The sequence below is a fragment of the Synchiropus splendidus genome, chromosome 15, assembly GCF_027744825.2.
Source record: "Synchiropus splendidus isolate RoL2022-P1 chromosome 15, RoL_Sspl_1.0, whole genome shotgun sequence".
In the NCBI taxonomy this organism is placed as follows: domain Eukaryota; kingdom Metazoa; phylum Chordata; class Actinopteri; order Syngnathiformes; family Callionymidae; genus Synchiropus; species Synchiropus splendidus.
This window is the reverse complement of record NC_071348.1, coordinates 6,250,638-6,269,613: the sequence shown is the minus strand read 5'-3', so window position 1 is coordinate 6,269,613 and position 18,976 is coordinate 6,250,638. Positions and strand designations below refer to the sequence as shown.

Genomic DNA, 18,976 nt, shown 5'->3' with positions numbered 1-18,976 from the left:
GAGACACAAACGAAACAGTAGGAAAGTTAAACACGTACCACTCGTATCACGGAGGCAGCAGCTGAGGTAAAGAAGCCTAGACTTCCATCTCTGTAAACATACTTCGGCTCCTCTGACATGGTGAGATGCATTTTATATGTTTTTTTATATTTCAAAACAGGCGCTTGAGACGCTGAGAAAAACCAGTAGAAAGAATGTTTCATAAATAGCAGCTTTTGTGCTGATCAATTATTGATCAGGCTTGATTCATTATTCATCTTTTGCCAGTTGCCTTCAGAGTCTACTTATCTATCTATCTATCTATCTATCTATCTATCTATCTATCTATCTATCATCCAGAAATGTACCTCTTCTTTCTTCTTTTCCTGTTCACTCTGTTTTTATCCACCAATCATCTCTTCCCTCCTGTCTTACTTTATTATTTTGTTTTCTCACCTTCATCGGTGGCTTCAACCTCATCCACTCTTTCCAGCAACTATCCATCATCCAAGCCAACCGCTCACTTCTCTCTCCTCATCATCCATCTATCATCCACACATCTCTATCTTTCTCTTTTCATCCCACCTTCATCTATCTCACACCTCCCTCCCTCACTCACTCCTTTCCTCCCTCCATCCTTCCATCCCTCTATCTTCCATCCACCCATCCTTCCCTGCATCCCTCCATCCACCATCCAGCCATCCACCCTTCCCTCCATCATTCCCATCTCTCCATCTATCCATTCACCCCTCCATCCTTTCCTCCATCCATCCCCATCTCTCCATCCATCCATCCACCCCTCCATCCATCCATCCATCTTTCCATCATCCATCTCTCCATCCCTCCATCCCTCCATCCTTCCCTCATCATCCACATCCCTCATCCGTCCCTCTATCCTTCCATCCTTCCCTCATCCATCCATCCCTCCATCAATCCCTTCATCTCTCCATCCATCCATCCATCCAGCCGTCCGTGGACAAAGAGCTGAGGATCCGCCCGTCCAGATGGAAGCCATGTGGCTCTTTACGAGGTCGATACTTGTCGTTCCTCTTTCGTCTTCATTTGTCCGACTTTAAGTGAGAAATATCTTCACTCAGTCCACGTGTAATTAAATCTTTCAGGACTTAAGAGGGAGGACGAGTGGGTGGAGGCAGGACGTCTGCTCCCAATCACAGCTCTAATTTCCAGTGTCGGAGAGAGAGATATTTGTTTTGAAAATACAAATACACTTGATCCTCAGCGAGGCGGCGGACAGCAGCGCTAAAGGAGGCTAATTACTCCCCCTATCTCCCACACTCCGGGGAGGCGAGTTCATCCAGGGGACAGGCATGTGAAGCATTCCTGCAGCACCTCTCCACCTCCTCCTTTTCTCCTCCTCCATCCATCCTGCCCTAATCTCCCTCCTCCTTCCTTCATATTTAACATCACTCACATTTTTCCCTGCCCTCCATCTTGATCCCATTTTCCCCCGCAAATCTGTCCACTCTCCGGTCAGAGTGCAGAGATTCCGCTGTCCGTCACCCGTTCCAGGAGGATCTCTGCTCCTCGCTTGCTCCTTCAGGGATTTCAGGTTGAGCATGAAGGGATAGTTTTGGAAAACCAAGCTATGAAGTGGAGGGGGGCGAGGTCTAGAACAGAAAGTGGTCTGTTCCGGGCCCATGACACTGGACTGGACTGGACTTTAGTGAGACTGATCCAGCAATCCCAGTGGCCCCCCTCACTCTCCTCCTCCATCCTTTCTTTCATCCATTCATTATTTTCCACCTCCAAAAATACATTGCCTCCTCGGTCTTTATCACTCAACCTTAACCCACTTTCCAGCCCCATCCATTGATCCACCAACTCGCAGTTTGAGTGACTGGTCCAGATCAAGCCCAGGTTCCACACAATAGAGACTCTCATCTCAACAAGACGGTGGAGCTTGTTTAACCTGGAAGGAGGGTAAAACTAGGGTCATGGGTTTGGCCCGGTTCTGGCTGGACCTAGTCCATCCTGGTTAGGCCTGTTCTGTACCATATCGCCTCAGATATGTCCCCTGAAATGGGTCCTTCTCACCAGCAGGGCATCAGTCACCGAACGTCACCATAAGCTCCACGGTCAAATGTCTTCTCCAAGTCCACATGTCAGCCAGACCATCCCCCATGAACCCCAACAGACCTGATCCTCACTTGGTCTTTCAGTTTCTGCTCTTTTATTTTTCTCGACTGTCACTTTTACTGCCATTAAATCACCTGACAACCAAGAGCCTGAGAACTTTATGTCCAGAAATGCACCAAATGGTCAGTTGAGAGAGACAAACGGCATCCCCGGCTTCCTTTTGATTTTTACAACAGTTGTAAAGTGTCACTAGGCTGGAGCCGCCGGGATGGAGGCTTAATTTATTAGCGCTATATATCCACCAGGAGCAGAGCTCAGAGTCTCAGCAGCAGGACCGCCGGCCCCCGCACTGGTTTTTAACCGCCCTCCCACTTGTTCAGAAAGGGTCACATCTTGAGAAGGTCAGATCTGGACCATCACGCTGCTGAAAGTTCCTTTTTCTCCAGCCGTCACTGAAGCTGAGGGTTTTTCCTTCTGGAATTCAGAGGAGTCAGATTCCTGCAGAGTTCATGAGCGGCCCCAAGTCAAACATCTGCAGGGTTTTTGAAGGATTTCCACCGTGACTGATGTGTGTGTTCGACTTTCTGGTCTGACGACGGACATGTCGTGATTGGCTGACAGTGGTCGCTCAGTGCTGCGAGGAGTGGGAGCGTCGGTCAGGCCGCACATGTCCTCAGGCCGTGCCACTTCTTTTCTGCATCGACATAATGGGTGGGACGAGGCAGGGCAGGGACGGCCGGAGGAGCCGTGCGGGACACAAGAGGGGAACAATGGGTGACACAGAAACAAACAATGTGGGGGGACGAGAGGCAAGTGGGGAGTCATTGTGGCTGCCGTCGTATGCTGCAATAGCTGGACTCAAATTTAATAACTAGAGACTCCACTGTGTCCCAGTCAAAGAGAGCTCACCAAGTGAGGCTTGCTGGGGAGCACAGACAGACATTATCACTCAGCAGACTTTACTTTTTTTTTTTTTACAAAAATGATTGTCTTGTTTACATGTGTATTTACCATTTTAAGTATTGTTTATTTTTCTACTTCATTTATATTTATAGTATGTTTTTGTGATCACTAGTCTTCAATATTGATATAAATATGAACTCGAAGTTTAATGTTGGAGTTTATTCAATGCGTGAAAGAAAGATTCTGCAAACGTTTATTCTAAGTTAACTATAGTTTGAATTTGAATGTATTTCACCAATTGGATAGACTTAAATTCTGCAGTTCACATGCAGGACCGGGCCGGAAGTTTCTCAGTGAAACGGCGCCATCTTGTGGCAAGGAGAAATCTCGGCAGAATCTGATGGAGGTAAAGGTGACGAAACGAGGCAATGTTTTCAATTGTATTTATTCATACTATATCATATTCATAATTCTATGTCCAAGATATATTTATATTTATGTATAGATATTTACAGACGACAGTGTTGCCAGTAGAAGAGACAGAAAACTAATTCTCCTGTGAGCACACGTTTACAAAATCCAAGTGTTGAAACAGCAAGTGGAGCCTTTACGTGATGGTGTATCACTGCAGGTGGGCTTTGTCGCGCTTCAGAGCTCGTGCAAATATAGTAGTGTTGCTGAACGTCAGCGACTCCTGGCGCCGAGGGAGCCACAGGAGACACGAAGGGGAGGTGATGCTTGCGCTATGTACAGCAGCGCGCTGCTCACACTCGCTCAGACGGAACCCGGAGCGGACCAACATGCAGCGCCACGTCTTTACATTAAATGGCTTCTGGAGGAAACAAACTTTCGCTCGACGAGCTTCTATAAATACAGTACTTTTCTTCTCTCTTGGACCCCACATGGTCGACTTAACAAAAATAGAATATAAAAACACTTGATACATTCTACGAGGAAACAAACAACACGACTGTAAAACACGGGGGCGAAGAGAGAGTCAGAGGCAGGTCCTGGTGCGGGCGGTTCCCGTGGGAAGGTGTCACGGGTGAACCTTGAAGGAGAGGAGCTCCTCCGAGTGCATGTTGTTGAGGGAGCGCAGCTCAGGAAGTTTGAGCAGCAGTTTGGTGAAGGTGGTGGCCGACTCCTCGCCGTGGTTCTGCATCACCAGGTTCCTCAGCGCCCGGATCAGCTTGTCCTGCAGAGCCTCCACGGCGTTCAGGTCCTGGAGGCCTGAGCGATCTGCAGGAGAAAGGAGCCGTCAGAGACGTGAGGTTTCACCATCCCGTCGGACCAGGAGCGTCCTCTTACCGGCTGACACCAGAACCACGGCGGTGAAGAGGCTCATCTCGTCCTGGTCCAGCCGAAGTGCCATGAGTTTCTCGCTGAACTCGCACATGGAGTTGAGGAGCTCACCGGCGCCGAGCGCCCGCAGCGTGTCGATGCTGTAGTGCTTGCCACTCAGGAAGGTGACCGTTCGTTCGGCCATGTTGAAGAGTGAGGCAAAGCGCACCATGAGAACCTGGGCGGGGAGACGCAGCGCGGTTAGACCCAGGGTCAGCACGTGGACATCTGAAGGTCAAGCTCACCTCGAAAGTTCCAGCTTTCAGCAGGCCCACCTGGTCGTGCTCCGGGAGGTCGCGGAAGCCCGGGATCCTCTTGGCGAACTCCACCACATCCCGCACGGCGGGGGTGAAGCTCATGGAGAACTCCTCCCAGATCTCCTGGCTGGGCTTGCTGGGGTCCACGTAGGGTGAGGTGTTCATGGGACACACCTGCAGGACAGACACGCTCAGCACAGTGTTCCAGCCGGGACCTCACAGAGCTCACGGAGGGACACACTCACCAGATGCGCTCGGCTCCTCACGCAGCCGCTCGGGACGCTGTAACTAGTTGAGGCAGTTTGTGTGTGGAGCTCGCGTCCCGCTGGGTCAGCCGCGGGGCTGAGCTGCGGCTGGAAGCTCGCCGCGTACTGACAGTGAGGAGCGTTGTTGTTCCAGCAGCTCCAGCTCGCCTGCTGAACATCTGCGCGGCCGTCCGTTTCCGGCGCCGTCTGCTTCGGACACGGCGACCGTGACGGCTGACTGTACGCAAAGGCGTCCTGGCGGTTCTGTGTGACGACCGCCTCGTCCTCGCCACTGTCCGAGCCGCAGGAGGAGGCGGAGCTGGAGTTGGTGTCCATGGAAACCACTGACTCGGAATCCTGAGGACACTGGGGCGAGGCCGGGTTGGAGCACGAGGGGGACTCGGACGAGAAGGAGGAAGGCGAGGGGCTGGTGTCGCTGGGCAGCGACTCCATGGGCAGCGGCGGGCTCTGGTGGCCGTGCAGCATGCTGTGCAGCTGGCTGCTGCTGCTCATCATGTTGTTCATGGCGTTCTGCATCTCCAGCAGCATCCTCTGCTTCTCCCTCTTTGGGATGCGACCGAATCTGACGGCTGAAGAGGCAAGCGTGAGCGCCAGCGTTCCGGCCAACCGAAAACCGATCTCTGCATCGCTACATACCGTCGCGGGACATGCCGACGGCCAGACACTTCTTGAATCGGCACTGCTGGCAGCGGTTCCGGTTGATCCTCATGATGGTGCAGTTCTCCATCTTAAGACACTTCTTGTACTGGATATTCTGCTGGATGCTTCTCCGGAAGAAGCCCTGCAGGACACCAGGAGGAAGAGTTGGCACCTCTGTCCTGTGAGGGAACCTCGGTCTCTGGGCTCACCTTGCACCCTTCACAAGCGTGGACTCCGTAGTGGAACCCCGATGCCACGTCGCCGCAGACCTTGCACAGCAGCACCATGCCGTTGATCTCTGCCGAGCAGACAACACAAATGAGCCTGCGCTCAGACCAAGCCCGTCCCTGGATCAACTCACTGGTGATGCTGCTCTTGGAGGAGGAGGAGGCGGTGCGCCCGGCCTTCTCGCCGCCTCTCGACCCGCTCTTGCCAGAGGGGGCCACGTCCACCACCATGCCGACGGCCCGGCTGGGCAGCGACGGGCGCGACAGCGGCGGCGACGTGGACAGGTAGCTGCTGTTGCTGGGGCTGGTGCTCATGCAAGACTCGGGGCTGGAGGCAGAGCCGGAGGAGATGTAGGCAATGACTCCTCCTGCGGAGACAAAGCATGAGAGTCAGCCATAATCCCCAGATGAATCTCAAGCAGCTTCCAAAAACTCTTCAAAAGGGAAACTGGTTGTGAGTCTCCGCCTAGACTGCACACATTTCCTGGTTGGTTGACTCGCTGCTGCAGTGTTTGACCCGGTTTATCACCTCCCGTCGGCTGTGGTTGGATAACGCTGTTACATAACACGCCTGTGTTTCCAGAGACTCCAGACCGGGTCACTGTAGCACTGGAGCAGCGTAACAGTGAGGAACAAAAGAGGAAGACCGGGCACAACACAGCAACAGGTTATGTAACACCGTCATGCTTCACTCCTGGCCGTCACTAAAACAAGTCCCAGTTTAAAGCACCGACTCGAGTCTGAAAAGCGTCACTCGGTGGTCGCGTTTGAGCCACGCAGGTGTTCGGTAGATAACAACCAAGTCGCTCCACAATATCTCCAGTTAAACACAGGAATATCCGCCCTCTTTAGATCAAACTGGAATCATACGTTAGTTTAGGGACAAGTTGCAAAACACGAAACAGAAAGTTTGGCTTCGGTTAAGGTTCTGAAACAGCAGGTCCGCTTTTTTGCACATTTCGAGGACTAACACATGAAGAAAACCTTCACCTCGCGCTGTTAGATTAAAGCCACTTTCTTCCTGCGGGTCGACAGGTGTTACCTAACCTGCCGGTTCGCCCACACGTGGATCTGTCACGGCTGAAAGTGGGTCAGTCTCTCACGTGTACCGAGCAGCGGCACCACACGGATTATGCAATGCTACACGTCACGGATCGTTCACGGCCAATCACTGCGAGCCTCGCGCTGAGAGGAAGCATCTGGGCCACGCCTTTCGACCAATCAGAGGCGAGCTCTGCAACGCGTGTACACACAGGCACATGGCTAGGCTGCGGTGTCCATGTGAGCGGGAGCGGCGGCTGTTGTCGTCCGCTCGCTTCGGTGCTGCCCCCGTTTGACCAGTTCAATGAAACAGCAACAGTGTACGTGCAACAACATTCAATTTCGACCTCCCTGAACACAAAAGTCTGTTTACACGACGAGACGTTCAATGACACTCTTGACATCTGTGACACCTGAACGCAACACAACTCCGGCACAAGCGTCTCCTACCAGGTTTGGCGGTCCCGACGTCCTCAGGCATCTTTCGCGGCAGAGTAGGACCCGAACAGCGGACTCGTGAATCCTGGGCTACAGACGCAGTGCGAGGCTTGAACGGCTCATCAGCCGCTTCACGGAGAGAGAGAGCTGGAGCGTCCGGTGCCGAGGAACTCCCGGGTTGTTGTGTGAGCCTGCGGCTTCGTCAGAAGAACTTAATGTTCTCAGTAGTGGGACTCGCCCATGTGACCCAGTTGTCCGCCCCGCCTCTTCACCGGCTCCACTGGAGCCACTTTAACCCAGTGACACAGTTTCAGGCGGCGGGGGGCGGAGCCTCGCAGCCCGGGGACGTAACAGGAGGACGGGAACTCGGCGGTCACGTTGCAGCGCAGCCGTGGAGCTCGGATGGTCGTGTGGCTGCGCTGCGTGTCGTCGAGGAGCGAAGACTCGCTTCTTTACGTAAGGAACATGCGACGTTACCGCACGCTCGCTGTTGACCTTCTTTTATTACTGGTACGATCATGACGCTGTTGTTTTAGAGTGGAATTTCCGTGGGAACCTGCAGCTACATAAAAATCACTTCACTTTTCATGTTCGTTCGAGTGGAAGGAATGATTCTATACCGTTACAAGTAAAGAGGGGTGTTAAAAACTAAAATATAAACGAGCCGAAATAAAAGCTAGATCTCATTAGCCATCCATCTGTAGAAAAACTTCTGAAACTCATGACAGACTCGTCAAACTCGGGGAGCGGGGGCCACATTTGGGCACACGTGGATTGATATATGGCCGGCAAGAGATTCAGGCCCCATTCAGTCATAGCTGATACCAAAGAATGTTCCTTTGTTTTTTACGCATAAGGAGAGTTGGCCCCTGGAAGCAACGCTTTTCAAAAACTCAGTTCAGAGTGAAGATCTTTAAAAAAACGGAGCAAAGCTGTTTACATGCAGGCACCGTTTACGAGCCTTGCAGCCCGTTCAGGTGTGTTGATATATGTCCTCACTCGCTGGAGATTTACCATTAGCATTAGCTTCTTTGTTGCTAAGTTGGCAGGGCCTCATTGGTCGCTTCAGCTTCCACTTTGTCTGAAGTCCGCATCCAACCTCACCACATTTTGAGAATCAGAATCAGAATCAGAATCAGATTTATTGCCATAGTCAGTGGGGAGCCCACTGACTAGGAAAGTGTCTTGGAATAAAGTGCAACAAAGAACAAATAAAATAAATAGAATAACATAACAACAAGGCTGTTCATGAATTTAACAGTCTGATGGCCGAAGAAGCTGTTCCTGTGACGGGAGGTTCTGGAGTTGGTTATGAGGACCCCTTGCTACCCGCCTACACATGAGCAGGCCTGGGGACGGGGCATAAGAGTGACGTCACTGAGGGCCCTGGCATGAGCCTCCGAAGGCTCGGATGGACCCAAACACTGCGACAGTGGTTCCACAGTCAATAATGGGCTACTCCGTCGTGTTGACGTTAGACCCGTCCCATATTCACCGATGTTTTTTAACATAACTTGACGACAGGAACATGGACGTGTTTTGCACACGTGGAGAGGACAGACAGTTTTGGAGCAAGAATGTAGGTGAAGCAGAGGAGGACAATGAGGTTCCTGATTTGTGAAGACATGGCGATGGTGGACTTGGAAAAAGTGTTTCCCAAAGAGGTTTTGAAAGAAGCCAGGGAGGCGTGTGAACGCCCCTGAGGTGGAGTGTTCCAGCGACTCATTGACCTGCAGCTGAAGCAAAACACCAGTGAGAGTGGTTGACACTGAAGGCAGGCAGTAACTGCCGAGACCAGTTCCAGATCCAAGTCTTGCCGTCAATATTTGGAGCGTCTGAAGGCAGTCTGTTGTTTTACAAGCGTCTGATCCGTCACACTTTCAACAGATGCTCCTCTAAATCTCCAACAAGAGATCAAACATCTTCTTCAGCGCTGAACGTGTTTCTACAAGAGCTAGCCAACCAGCTGTCTAGATTCCACAGAGCGAGCTCCATGGTAGAGGCGCAGGTACCTGGCGTAAATCCAGCCTGGGACTTAAATATAGCTTCTATTGTTGACCAGTTCCTCGAGCCACACGTGAGAACTGACATTCCTTCCACAGACTCCCCAACACAAGCCAATGTTTGTCAGCTGGGAGCAGGAAGGCATTTGTTTGGGACACATTACAGGCTTGAATTTTTACAGCAGCTTTCAGGAAGTGGACGTTTATGTCCCGAATGACTGAAGGGGGAGGAGGGAGTTCAACCGACGACTGAGGTCAACCTGTTCCTCGATAAAGTTTTATGTTCTGTAGGAGCAACGGTGCCTCCAAGAACTCTGATTTCCCAGAGTCCAGTCGTCTGAGCAAAACAAACAGGGGCGGCTCTCCAGTTCACCCACGAGTCATGGGTGTTTGCGCACGTGCAGGAACACGCGTGCAACCTGAGCCGGCGGCAGCAGCTGGAAATGTTGATCATCTGCAGCTCTGTGGCGACCAGGCGTGATTACAAACTATTAAGAACCAGAACAAAATGTTCGGGCTGACGTCAGAGGGCAGAAATATTTCAGACACTTGACTGCAGGACGTGGACACAAGTAAAAAACACTTCAGGAAGAAGTTTTTAGCTGAATTTTCCTCTCTTTGAATGTGACAAACTATTCCAAGAGGAAAAACTCGAACATTGAAGTGAACACATGGGTATGGTGCAGAGTTGGTAGAAGCAGCATTAGTCACCAACCAAAAACACCCTTGTTTAACTCTGTGTGTGGGCTGCTGTGTTCATGATCACCAGGACGTTTCAGGTTTAACTGTCGAAAATTGAAAGCCTATTCATGAAAATATAAATCTGGAATGACATTTCACTCATGTAAAAAAAATTCTATTATTCACATACATACATCTACAATAAAACATTCCCCGAATTTAGAGATTTTAGGGACAAAATGTATGAGCTGAAAAGCCAAATTAAGAAAAAGAATTGAAACACAACCTTTGTTGTTTTCCTGACATTTGTAAAATAATAAACCAGCTTAAAATAGCTAAATTTATGTTAAATACTTTCATAACCACAATTTCAGTGGCAAAAGGCAAACAAGGTGAAAGTAAAGTACAAGACTCAGATTTGAGTTTCAACTCATTTCAAATTCATCTGCATTCTTAAGGATTCGTTTCCCATTTGTATTGTTCTAAACGTGTTATTTTGTGATTGTCCACTTGTAGCAGCGCCTTGTGTTGTTGCGCCACCAAAGCTAACGGCTAAGCATCCAGCCCACATGGTTCCAGAACCCTCCCGACTCCACAGAAACCACACAGGCAGCGTTTCCCAGGACATTTGTGTTTATTGGAACATATTTTCGACAGCAGACTTCTAACAACAGTTTGTACACGTCTGAAACACGGGAAGTATCGTCCGTGGTGACCCCAAACACGATCGTTTCGGGCGGTGTGGAACTTTGTGCGCAGCAGGAATTTCTATTAGACAGTGGAAGAATGGTAATGACGAGGCGAGCGGGCGACACTTCCTCCCCACCCCCGACGTCTTCTCGTTATTTGCAGAGATAACTTAAGTCAGGAAGCAAAAAAATATACCAGACAATAAAGTAAAAATCTGAGATAGAAATAACACCCCGGACACAGACCGCCCAGCGCCCCCCTCCCCTCCCCCCTCACCCTGGCTAACCCTCCAACACCTCCGCCTTCCTCCCGTCTCCTCCTCCTCCTCCTCCGTGGTCCTCAGCAGGTCTATGTGGCATATCTCTTCGTCCACTGTTTGGCTGTTCGGTCATGTTCGGCTCTGTTAGTGGTGTACTGGGTGGCGATGCTTCCCACCAGGGGGTCCGCTGACGGATGACAGTTAGGTTACAACTGAAAACCAGCGACGACTACGATACTCATGTAAAGAGTCGCATCTTTCGGTGCAAACAAAGTCTCGGTTAGCTTTAGCGTCAAAGATAAACAGAGGAGCCCCAGAAACCATCATCGATATGGCCAGGACTCCAGTGCAGCTGCGGGACTCACCTGGGTTACAGTCTGTGAGCAGGGAGCAGATGGACAGCAGCACCTTGGAGATGGTGAGGGCGGGGCTCCAGTTGTCCTTCAGGATGTCCAGACAGATCACACCCTGACTGTTGATGTTGCAGTGATAGATCCTTGTGCGGAAGGTTACCTAGCAACACAGAGGACTTCGGCATCAGTCCAGCTCATCCAACACTGTCTCAGCAGAACCGGAGCCAAGAGTCGTCCCCTGACTCACTACATTTTGAAACCTTGGTGAAGTTCCTCACCCCTCCACACACAGTCAACCAACACGTCACTGAAGGAGGCTCAACCGCGAGGTTAGAGCAGCCCCCAGTGGGCCAAATTATGAACTGCAGTGAAACTGACAGCCGCGGTTCCACAGTCACTGAGGACACACCTCACGTCTCTCGATACAAGGAAGTGAGTCAGTGCGGGAAGAGTTGTAAATGACTCACGAGGTGGTTACAACTGTTGTGATAATAAAATGGAAACAGTCACTTTTATGGCTTCTATAAAAAGATCAGTTTCTCAAGTCAGTCTCATATACATGATTACAGATAAGCTTTATTCTCTCAGCCATTCTCCGATGGCACCAATGAAAAGCACTGGGCTGCTGCCTCACCGCAGGGAGGGTTGGGATTTGGACTGGAGCCGTAACTTAACCGTCACCGTCAGCAGGTTACTGGTTTACCACACAAAACTAGATGAGGTGGGACACTGAAGGCACGATCGTGTCACCTGAACTGAGCCTAAACACAGCGCCGTCTCTGGTCGCACGGGTCTACCTTGGGGGGTTTGAAGGGGTAGTCTGGTGTGAAGGCGATGTCCAGGAAGAAGACCCCTCCCTCGTACACGGAGCCCGGCGGTCCCAGGATGGTCGACCTCCACTCATAGATGTTGTCACCCTTCGGTCCAGCACTGCCACACAAAGAGCACTGACTTCAGAGGAAGCCTTCCAGAGCCGCACACACACAGACAGCGAGAAGACGTGTCTGCGTTGGATCGGACACAGAAGCTTCACAGATGAAAGACGAGACAACTTCCTCATTTGTGACTAATTGAGGTGAAAACCGTATAGATGAGTGATGGTACGGCAGCACAAACGACAACAGAGAGTCAGGAGTTCAGAGAGTCGCACAACGTGCTTTTCAGTGAATAAAGAGTTAAGAGTTTTAAAACAATATCACTTGTATTACAATAAAAACTGAATGAATGTTCAGAGCCCAACGCCACTGCTGCCGCTAGAACACATCAAGAACTGGGATCTTTATTGATCTTCCCCTCAAAACTGTGCTCTGTTCCTGTCTGTCATGCAGAACATGCTGCTCCGACCCCCCAGGGGCCCATAAACACATGATATAATTGTAGTGAGACAAAGACCCCAGGGAGCTGCAGAGATTCCTGAGACAGTGGGGCTGTAGTGTCCACAGATCTGCACCACAACGTTCAAACCTGGTCTAGATGCCAAATGTTTATCATACAACTTAAACACGCCTCAAAAACCTTCACACACAGGTGCGTCTTCCGTGACACGTTTCACTTCTGTCAGGACAACGCAACAACGCTGCGAGTAAGAAAGTGACAGAAGATGGCGCCATTTCTTCTGTTGTTTTTGATGACGACATTCGCCTTTAACACTGGACGGTTATAGATCACAGAAATTCGAACGCATCATCAGCGCTGCAGTGACAGCAGGTTGTGCAATAATGACTGGGAGGTTTTCGCCACAAGTTGGTCTCTGTATCCAGTCATCGCTTCTGCAGCGAAGGCTGTTAGGAGGGAAACAAACAGCGCCATCTGCTGGCAACTTGACGTCAAAATCCCTCACAGGCTGAGTGAAATACTTAATTCAACACCTGGAAAAGGTCCGGTTTGTGAATAACTACGTCGCCGTTATGTTGTGTATAAAAATAGTCAACTCCAGAAGAAAGACATCTGGACCTCAGACGGTGCAGAGATGAACCGGGTCGCTCTGAGCGGCAGCAGAAGCTCCACCCTGCCTGCTCTCATTAGCGTCCCGACCGCTGGAGTGTGACGCTCAAGCATGAGGAGGATTGTTTGATCTCCAGCCGGGGGAAGATTCCCTCTTGTTCCACTCTGGTCCTCCTCCACCCAGAGGTCAGAGGTCAGGCTCAGCGGCCACGAAGCAGAGAGGTGCTCCGGCGATTCCCTAAAGGGCTCGACGGGAGGGAGGATCTGCCGCGAGGCGGGACTGAACCCAGAACAACCGGTTGGATCTGAGAAGGTCTGGGAGGATCAGAGGAGCTGCCTCTGTTTGGCTTCATGGTTGGAGAATCAATTAATATTTGGCCAGAGGAGATCTGACAGACAGGAGCCGGATGCTAATCAGGTGAGTCCTAGAAGCACAAGCCCAACTAGCCGGGAGCTACACGGCTGTCAAGGAAGTAAAGGAGATCACGAACTGAGAAACAGGTTCATGTTCAGATGAGCAATTACAGATGAACGGAAAACAAAAGCAGAGCCAAGAGGAACCAAAGACTTCGGGTCTTTATGATCTTGAACTATTGATCAGGTTTGGTCAACTTTGTGGGATCTTTTCTTTTGCGCTCTTTTGTGTGACTAGTCGACATACACACACACACAAGCAGTTTCATATGTGATCTGGATCCAGAAGAGCCAGGATCGCACCAGGAGACAACAACTGATCCAGGTGTGTGACAGCCAAAAGCCAAAACATGTCACATAGAACTGAATGTTCATGGTCATGTGCAAGCTATGGACTGGAGTTACCACCACTGGATTCTCTGCGGACATCAGGACCACATGGGCAATGTTATGACACAACCGCTGCCTCAGCCTAGTGGGTGTGTATTTATATATTTATATTCTTGCAAGGACCTGTCTTTGATAAGACACTGATCTTTGAGGACATTTTGGCTGGTTCTAGTGAGGTATGAGGGTTAAAATGTTATAACTGGGTTTCAGTTGGGTTCAGAGTCCTGGTTCAGGTTAGCCATGTGTTTTGGATGGTTAGGTTTAAGGGGACAGGCTGGGGAAAGGGCAATATCAATGAGGTGTCCTCACAAAGACTGTGATACAAACTCAAGTGTGCTCACACAGGCGAGGACACTTGCCTGCAGTTGGGTGGCGGGTCCAGTGTGATGTCAGCCAGCTCTTTCTGAATCCTGAAAAACAAACATGAAACAATCACTCAAAGTTAAACGACGCAAAGGTTCAGTCCAGCAATGTGTCACGACCAAAAAGTAGAGTAAAGCTGCTACCTTCCCCCCAGTTTTCACTTTTAGGATGAGGAAATAAGTAATGTGGTCTGTGGACCTTTTTTGTACTAAAACAAAACACACATCACACAGGCTCCAGTCTGCCAGCTCTTAACTTGTACAGTGTCCTTGAGTGTTTAGAAAAAGGCCTTTAAATAAAATATATTACTACTAATATCACAGAAGGAAGTTCCGAGGTTCACTTTCACTTTCCATGGCTGTTTTCCTGCCCTGGCCACCATCCTTTGGACACAAAAGTGCACCGAGGTGATCAATAACATCAACATGCTGTGGACCTGCATCTTGACGTCACAGCTAAGTCAAAAATGAATTCCTGGCAATTTCTCACAGCATCAAACTTGAAACAAACACTTCCTGCTCGTCTCCTCTGGTGGCCTGAGGACAACATACTTAAACTGATGTGACTGAGAGCGAGGTCAAGCACAAGTCGACTACACATAAACAAACGGTTCCATCAGGTTCTGATAACAAAGGGTTCTGCACCTTGGTACTTGAGCAGCCAAAGTTCACGTGAACCTCATTTCAAATACAAACATCTAACGAAACACCAAAACAGAGAAAAGTCAAATCCACCAGTAGACCATCTCGACGATAGCATTCCTCCACTCCAGCTTGGGAATGTGTGAAGTGGAGGTTTGGGGCTGCTTCGCCAGTCGGTGTGGAAATCTAAAACGAGCAACTAATATCACGTTCTCAGCAAACAAAGCATCCCCGCCGGCAGCGTTTGAGATCTGATAACCATGAGTCAGCGATGGTTTATTCAGGAGCCCTGTAGCCGAGGAGAGTGAAGGTTCTCGCAGTCGACAGCCAGAGAGGAAGTTTGTGTTTCCTGTTTGCATTTATGCTGCGTGTGCCGACGCTTCAGCCCGAGAAATCTGTTCCGTGTTCTATCTTACACAAGCCGGAGAGTCTCCTATCGTTTTTGAGAAAGCATGACGCGCAGATCCAGAGTGAGGAAATCAAAGATTCAAACCGTCTTCAAACTTCGACCATAATGTCTCGCCTCATGATCTAATTTTAAGAATCATAATGAAGACAGCTTCATCTGGTTTTAAGAACACCTGGATGCCAAATATAAGGTTTTCAAAGTATGTATTTTCAATCACAAGACACAACAATAACATTGTCATGTCTCAAAATACTTTCATAACCACACAAATCCCTTAATAAAACTAATTTTAACTGAAAGAAAATCCAATGTTCAAGTGAAAGGAAACATCCTGCTGCACATCAGTAGATTTTTACAAAACCTACAGCAGATGTAAATTCAGTAAAACACTATTGTGTCTAATATGTATGATTCATTTGTTAAAATATCTATGTGGGCGCTAATAAGAAGCAACTGGAGGAAGCAGTCATAATGTGCGCTCCATAGTTTGAGTCCCAATCTGCCTGCAGGGCAGGGCAGCCGGGAGCGGTCCATGAAGCTGGCTACCTTTTAGCGCTGGTGGAAAGCAGCTTGGAGGTCTTGCTCATGCTGGCTTTGCTCTCCCGTTTCTTCTTGCAAGGTGTGTCCCGCTGTCTGGTCTGGCTGGAGGAAGGTGGCGATGAGGATGAGCTTGTGCTGGCACGGGAATCCTCATCCGACATTCCGGTTTGGGTTTGAAGAAAATCCGGGACCTGCAGGGTGGCAAACCAAAATATAGACTCCACTTGAAAACAAGTCTCACGACAAGCCGTCAGTCAAGTGAAGTCAGCAGTCAGTGCATAGGAAACCATCAGTTACAAGGAGCCGGCACATCAAAGAGGAAAAGCTCTTCTCCACGTGCTGGCAGATGCCTGACCTCCTCCTGTTATCTCCACGCACAGCAACACAACATCCACGACTATAACAAGCAGGAGGAACGGACAACAACTTTCCAGTCTTGTGCCCTCAGTCAAGAAGAAACTATTCATCTTCAAAGCTTTATATGTGGCCAGCGCTTCGCCCTCAGAAACACAACTCTGACTAACTAACCCCACGAACACCGAGGTGCATCCATTCCTGAAGAGGCTTTACATCAGAAGCCGGCAGAGCCAGTGATCCCTGCATCTCCTGCCCCGAACTGCCAAGACTTTGGGCCACATATGGGAAATCATCAGGCAAATTGAGCCGTTCCACATGGTAACCTGTAGTGGGATGTAAGCAGCGTTCCAGCAACTTCAGAAGCGGGAAGTCGGAGCAGGGAATGACGTCTCAGCCGAGTTCCAGTTATCCAAGTCGGAAAAGACAGCCACGACCATGAAAGCCATTCTCATGCAGAATGTGTTTGTTTCTTTAGGCATATTTCATTTATTGAAAATTTCCATTTCCTGTTAACGTTCAGGGAAGCCATCTTGGATTGTGTACTGATGGCGAGGATTCTCTGACATTCCGACTGGGAATGAATCGAGTGACATCACCAGGGGCCGTAACCTGGAATCTCCCAGGTCTGAGCACGACCGGAACACACCAATGAAGGGCCTTTCTGACAAGAAACAGGTGCTGTGAAGACCCACCGTCTGCTCAGGACCAAGGGAAAGCACCAAAGCACAGTGTCATGACTTCACCAAGGCTGAACCTTTACCTTTAAGACTCCCACACTGGCTTTTTGGGGATTCGAACTAGCTCCAGTGAGGTGAGCTTCCCTTGTCAGCTTCATCTACTCTACTTTGAGTCTACTCCAAGTCTCCAGCAGACGACTCAGATCAGGTCGACCACAACTTCTGACCCCCCTTTCTCACATAGTACCCCGACAGAGTCCCCCCCAGAGAGGACAGCAAGAGCCTCCCCCAAATCTACAGCTGTACTGGATTAAAGAGATGTAATAATCTGGACTTCACCGGTGCTGGCGCTAATTAGCATGCTAATGTTTGTTATGATACATTTTTCATCTAAACTCCGGGCTTTCAAACACAGACGCGCAATTTAAACTACAAGATGTTGCCATTCCTACCTGGGATGGTTGTACTGAAGTAGTTTGCTAGTGTTTCCAGTCTTGAATATGTAGAATTATGGCATTATTTGTTCTCAGGCAAACAAACATTAGCGCTGCCGTTAGCCCAGACGCTACGCAAGTGCTCGCTCCTTCAGAAGCTAAACATCAACAACTGTCACAGGCGCGTAATTGACATTAACGAACGCCATATAGAATGCAGTGCCGTAATAAAGTCGCTCTTTAATGAGCTCAACTCGGGTAAAACCGGCTAGCGGCAGCCCCCCACCCCCTCGCTCCACAACTCGGGGCCTGAAGACTTCGGGCGGTGGCTAATCCCTGGAGCGGCGTGAGAGAAGCCAGCCTGCAAAGCATCAATATAAAAAATAATAACTTTATGATGAATTGGAATTAAAACGAGGAAATAAACTGTGGCTGTTGATCTCAGACTGGCGTGTTTTGAAATTAAATATCGATACAGCGGTGCCAGACACCAGTTGGGAACCGAAAAGCGCCAGCACATAGACGCAGCCCATTTTCCGTGCTACCAGCTCACCGCGGTGCTGTTGTTTGTTTGTCCGTCTTTATCTCCGCGTAAGTCGGTCACTTTACAACACGCTCGGCGGCTAAACGCATCCAACCGTCAGCTCGATCAGTGGGAACTGATCGCGCAGCGTGGCATATTGTAATATGACAGAATTTCTCTAGCTAATGGAACTTACCCAGTCTATTGTGTCTGGACCTCCGCCACGGTCTTGGCTGCTGCCTGTCGCCCTCTGCGGAACGGAAGTAGCTTGTAGCGGCTGCAGTGGGCAGGACGACCCCGGTCCCCCTCCAGAGACGAACCAGGCTCCGTGACAGAGAGGAGTGTTTGAACGTAAACACATTGGCGACCACGGATTAGAAACGGAAAGTGCAATAAACGGACCAAACAACCACTCCGTTTATGAAGATAATCATATATTGGATATTTGACTTTCTCAAACTGATGTTTATCTAAAAGGGCTGTAACTGTCTCTGCAGTGGTCAGTAGTTCTTTGAGTGTACAGCAGAGTTTCAAAAGTTGTTTCGTCCATGAAGCGCTTTTGTTCTTCTTTTTGGTCAGAAAACTGGGAAAAACCCACCTCAGGTCAGTTGCTGCTCATTTTTTCTTCTTCATGCAATGGATCTGAAGCGCTACTCTGAGTCTCTGACAGATGTCTCTGCTACTCTCCTCTACCGAGCATGGTTTGAAGGCCAGGGCTGCCCTCTGGCTCAGCTCTTCCAGCTGCCAGACGAGCATGAAATCCTTGCTTCACATTCGGCGAGTGTGTTTTGATCATCTCTCTCGCTCATGTAAACAAGGTCACCGAGGTCTGCCTCGCTAATGGACTTTTTATTATTCTCCTCATCGTTTATGCAAATCAGCGGGGAATCAGAGGCGTCATTAAAAATTAAAGGCGTGTTCTCAGGGCTGCTGTTTACACGAGGGGCTGAGGGAGGGAGACCCACTGGACCACATGCTGGACCAGCAAAAAGCCTCCATCAGCAAACAAGTCAGGAGAGCAGCTCTCCGAAGAGAGAAGCGGAAGCAGTCCCGCTCTGGTGCATCATGTCCTGATCCTGGACTAGTCCAACTGGTCATGATTTCTAAATG

General features: G+C 49.7%; 2 protein-coding genes across 3 annotated transcripts; both read right to left on the bottom strand.

The window, feature by feature from the left end:
* Positions 1–3,407: 3,407 nt before the first annotated feature.
* Positions 3,408–7,456, bottom strand: nr1d2a (nuclear receptor subfamily 1, group D, member 2a). The gene is made up of 8 exons (XM_053887692.1): positions 7,201–7,456; positions 5,844–6,077; positions 5,692–5,780; positions 5,480–5,624; positions 4,823–5,412; positions 4,566–4,751; positions 4,288–4,498; positions 3,408–4,218 (listed from the first exon to the last, which is right to left on the bottom strand). Exons 1-8 carry the CDS (start codon positions 7,229–7,231, stop codon positions 4,019–4,021), a joined length of 1,686 nt encoding a protein of 561 aa, XP_053743667.1. The 5' UTR covers positions 7,232–7,456; the 3' UTR covers positions 3,408–4,018.
* Positions 7,457–10,487: 3,031 nt separating this feature from the next.
* Positions 10,488–18,242, bottom strand: LOC128746535 (ubiquitin-conjugating enzyme E2 E1). Of its 2 annotated transcripts, none has more exons than XM_053843647.1 (6): positions 18,063–18,242; positions 15,882–16,066; positions 14,282–14,332; positions 11,972–12,104; positions 11,187–11,334; positions 10,488–11,008 (listed from the first exon to the last, which is right to left on the bottom strand). In XM_053843647.1, the coding sequence occupies exons 1-6, from the start codon at positions 18,225–18,227 to the stop codon at positions 10,911–10,913; spliced, it is 780 nt and encodes a 259-aa protein (XP_053699622.1). In that variant the 5' UTR covers positions 18,228–18,242; the 3' UTR covers positions 10,488–10,910. The 2 variants fall into 2 exon arrangements, with proteins under 2 accessions (XP_053699622.1, XP_053699623.1); XM_053843648.1 differs by lacking the exon at positions 18,063–18,242 and adding an exon at positions 17,362–17,547.
* Between the last annotated feature and the right edge of the window lie 734 nt (positions 18,243–18,976).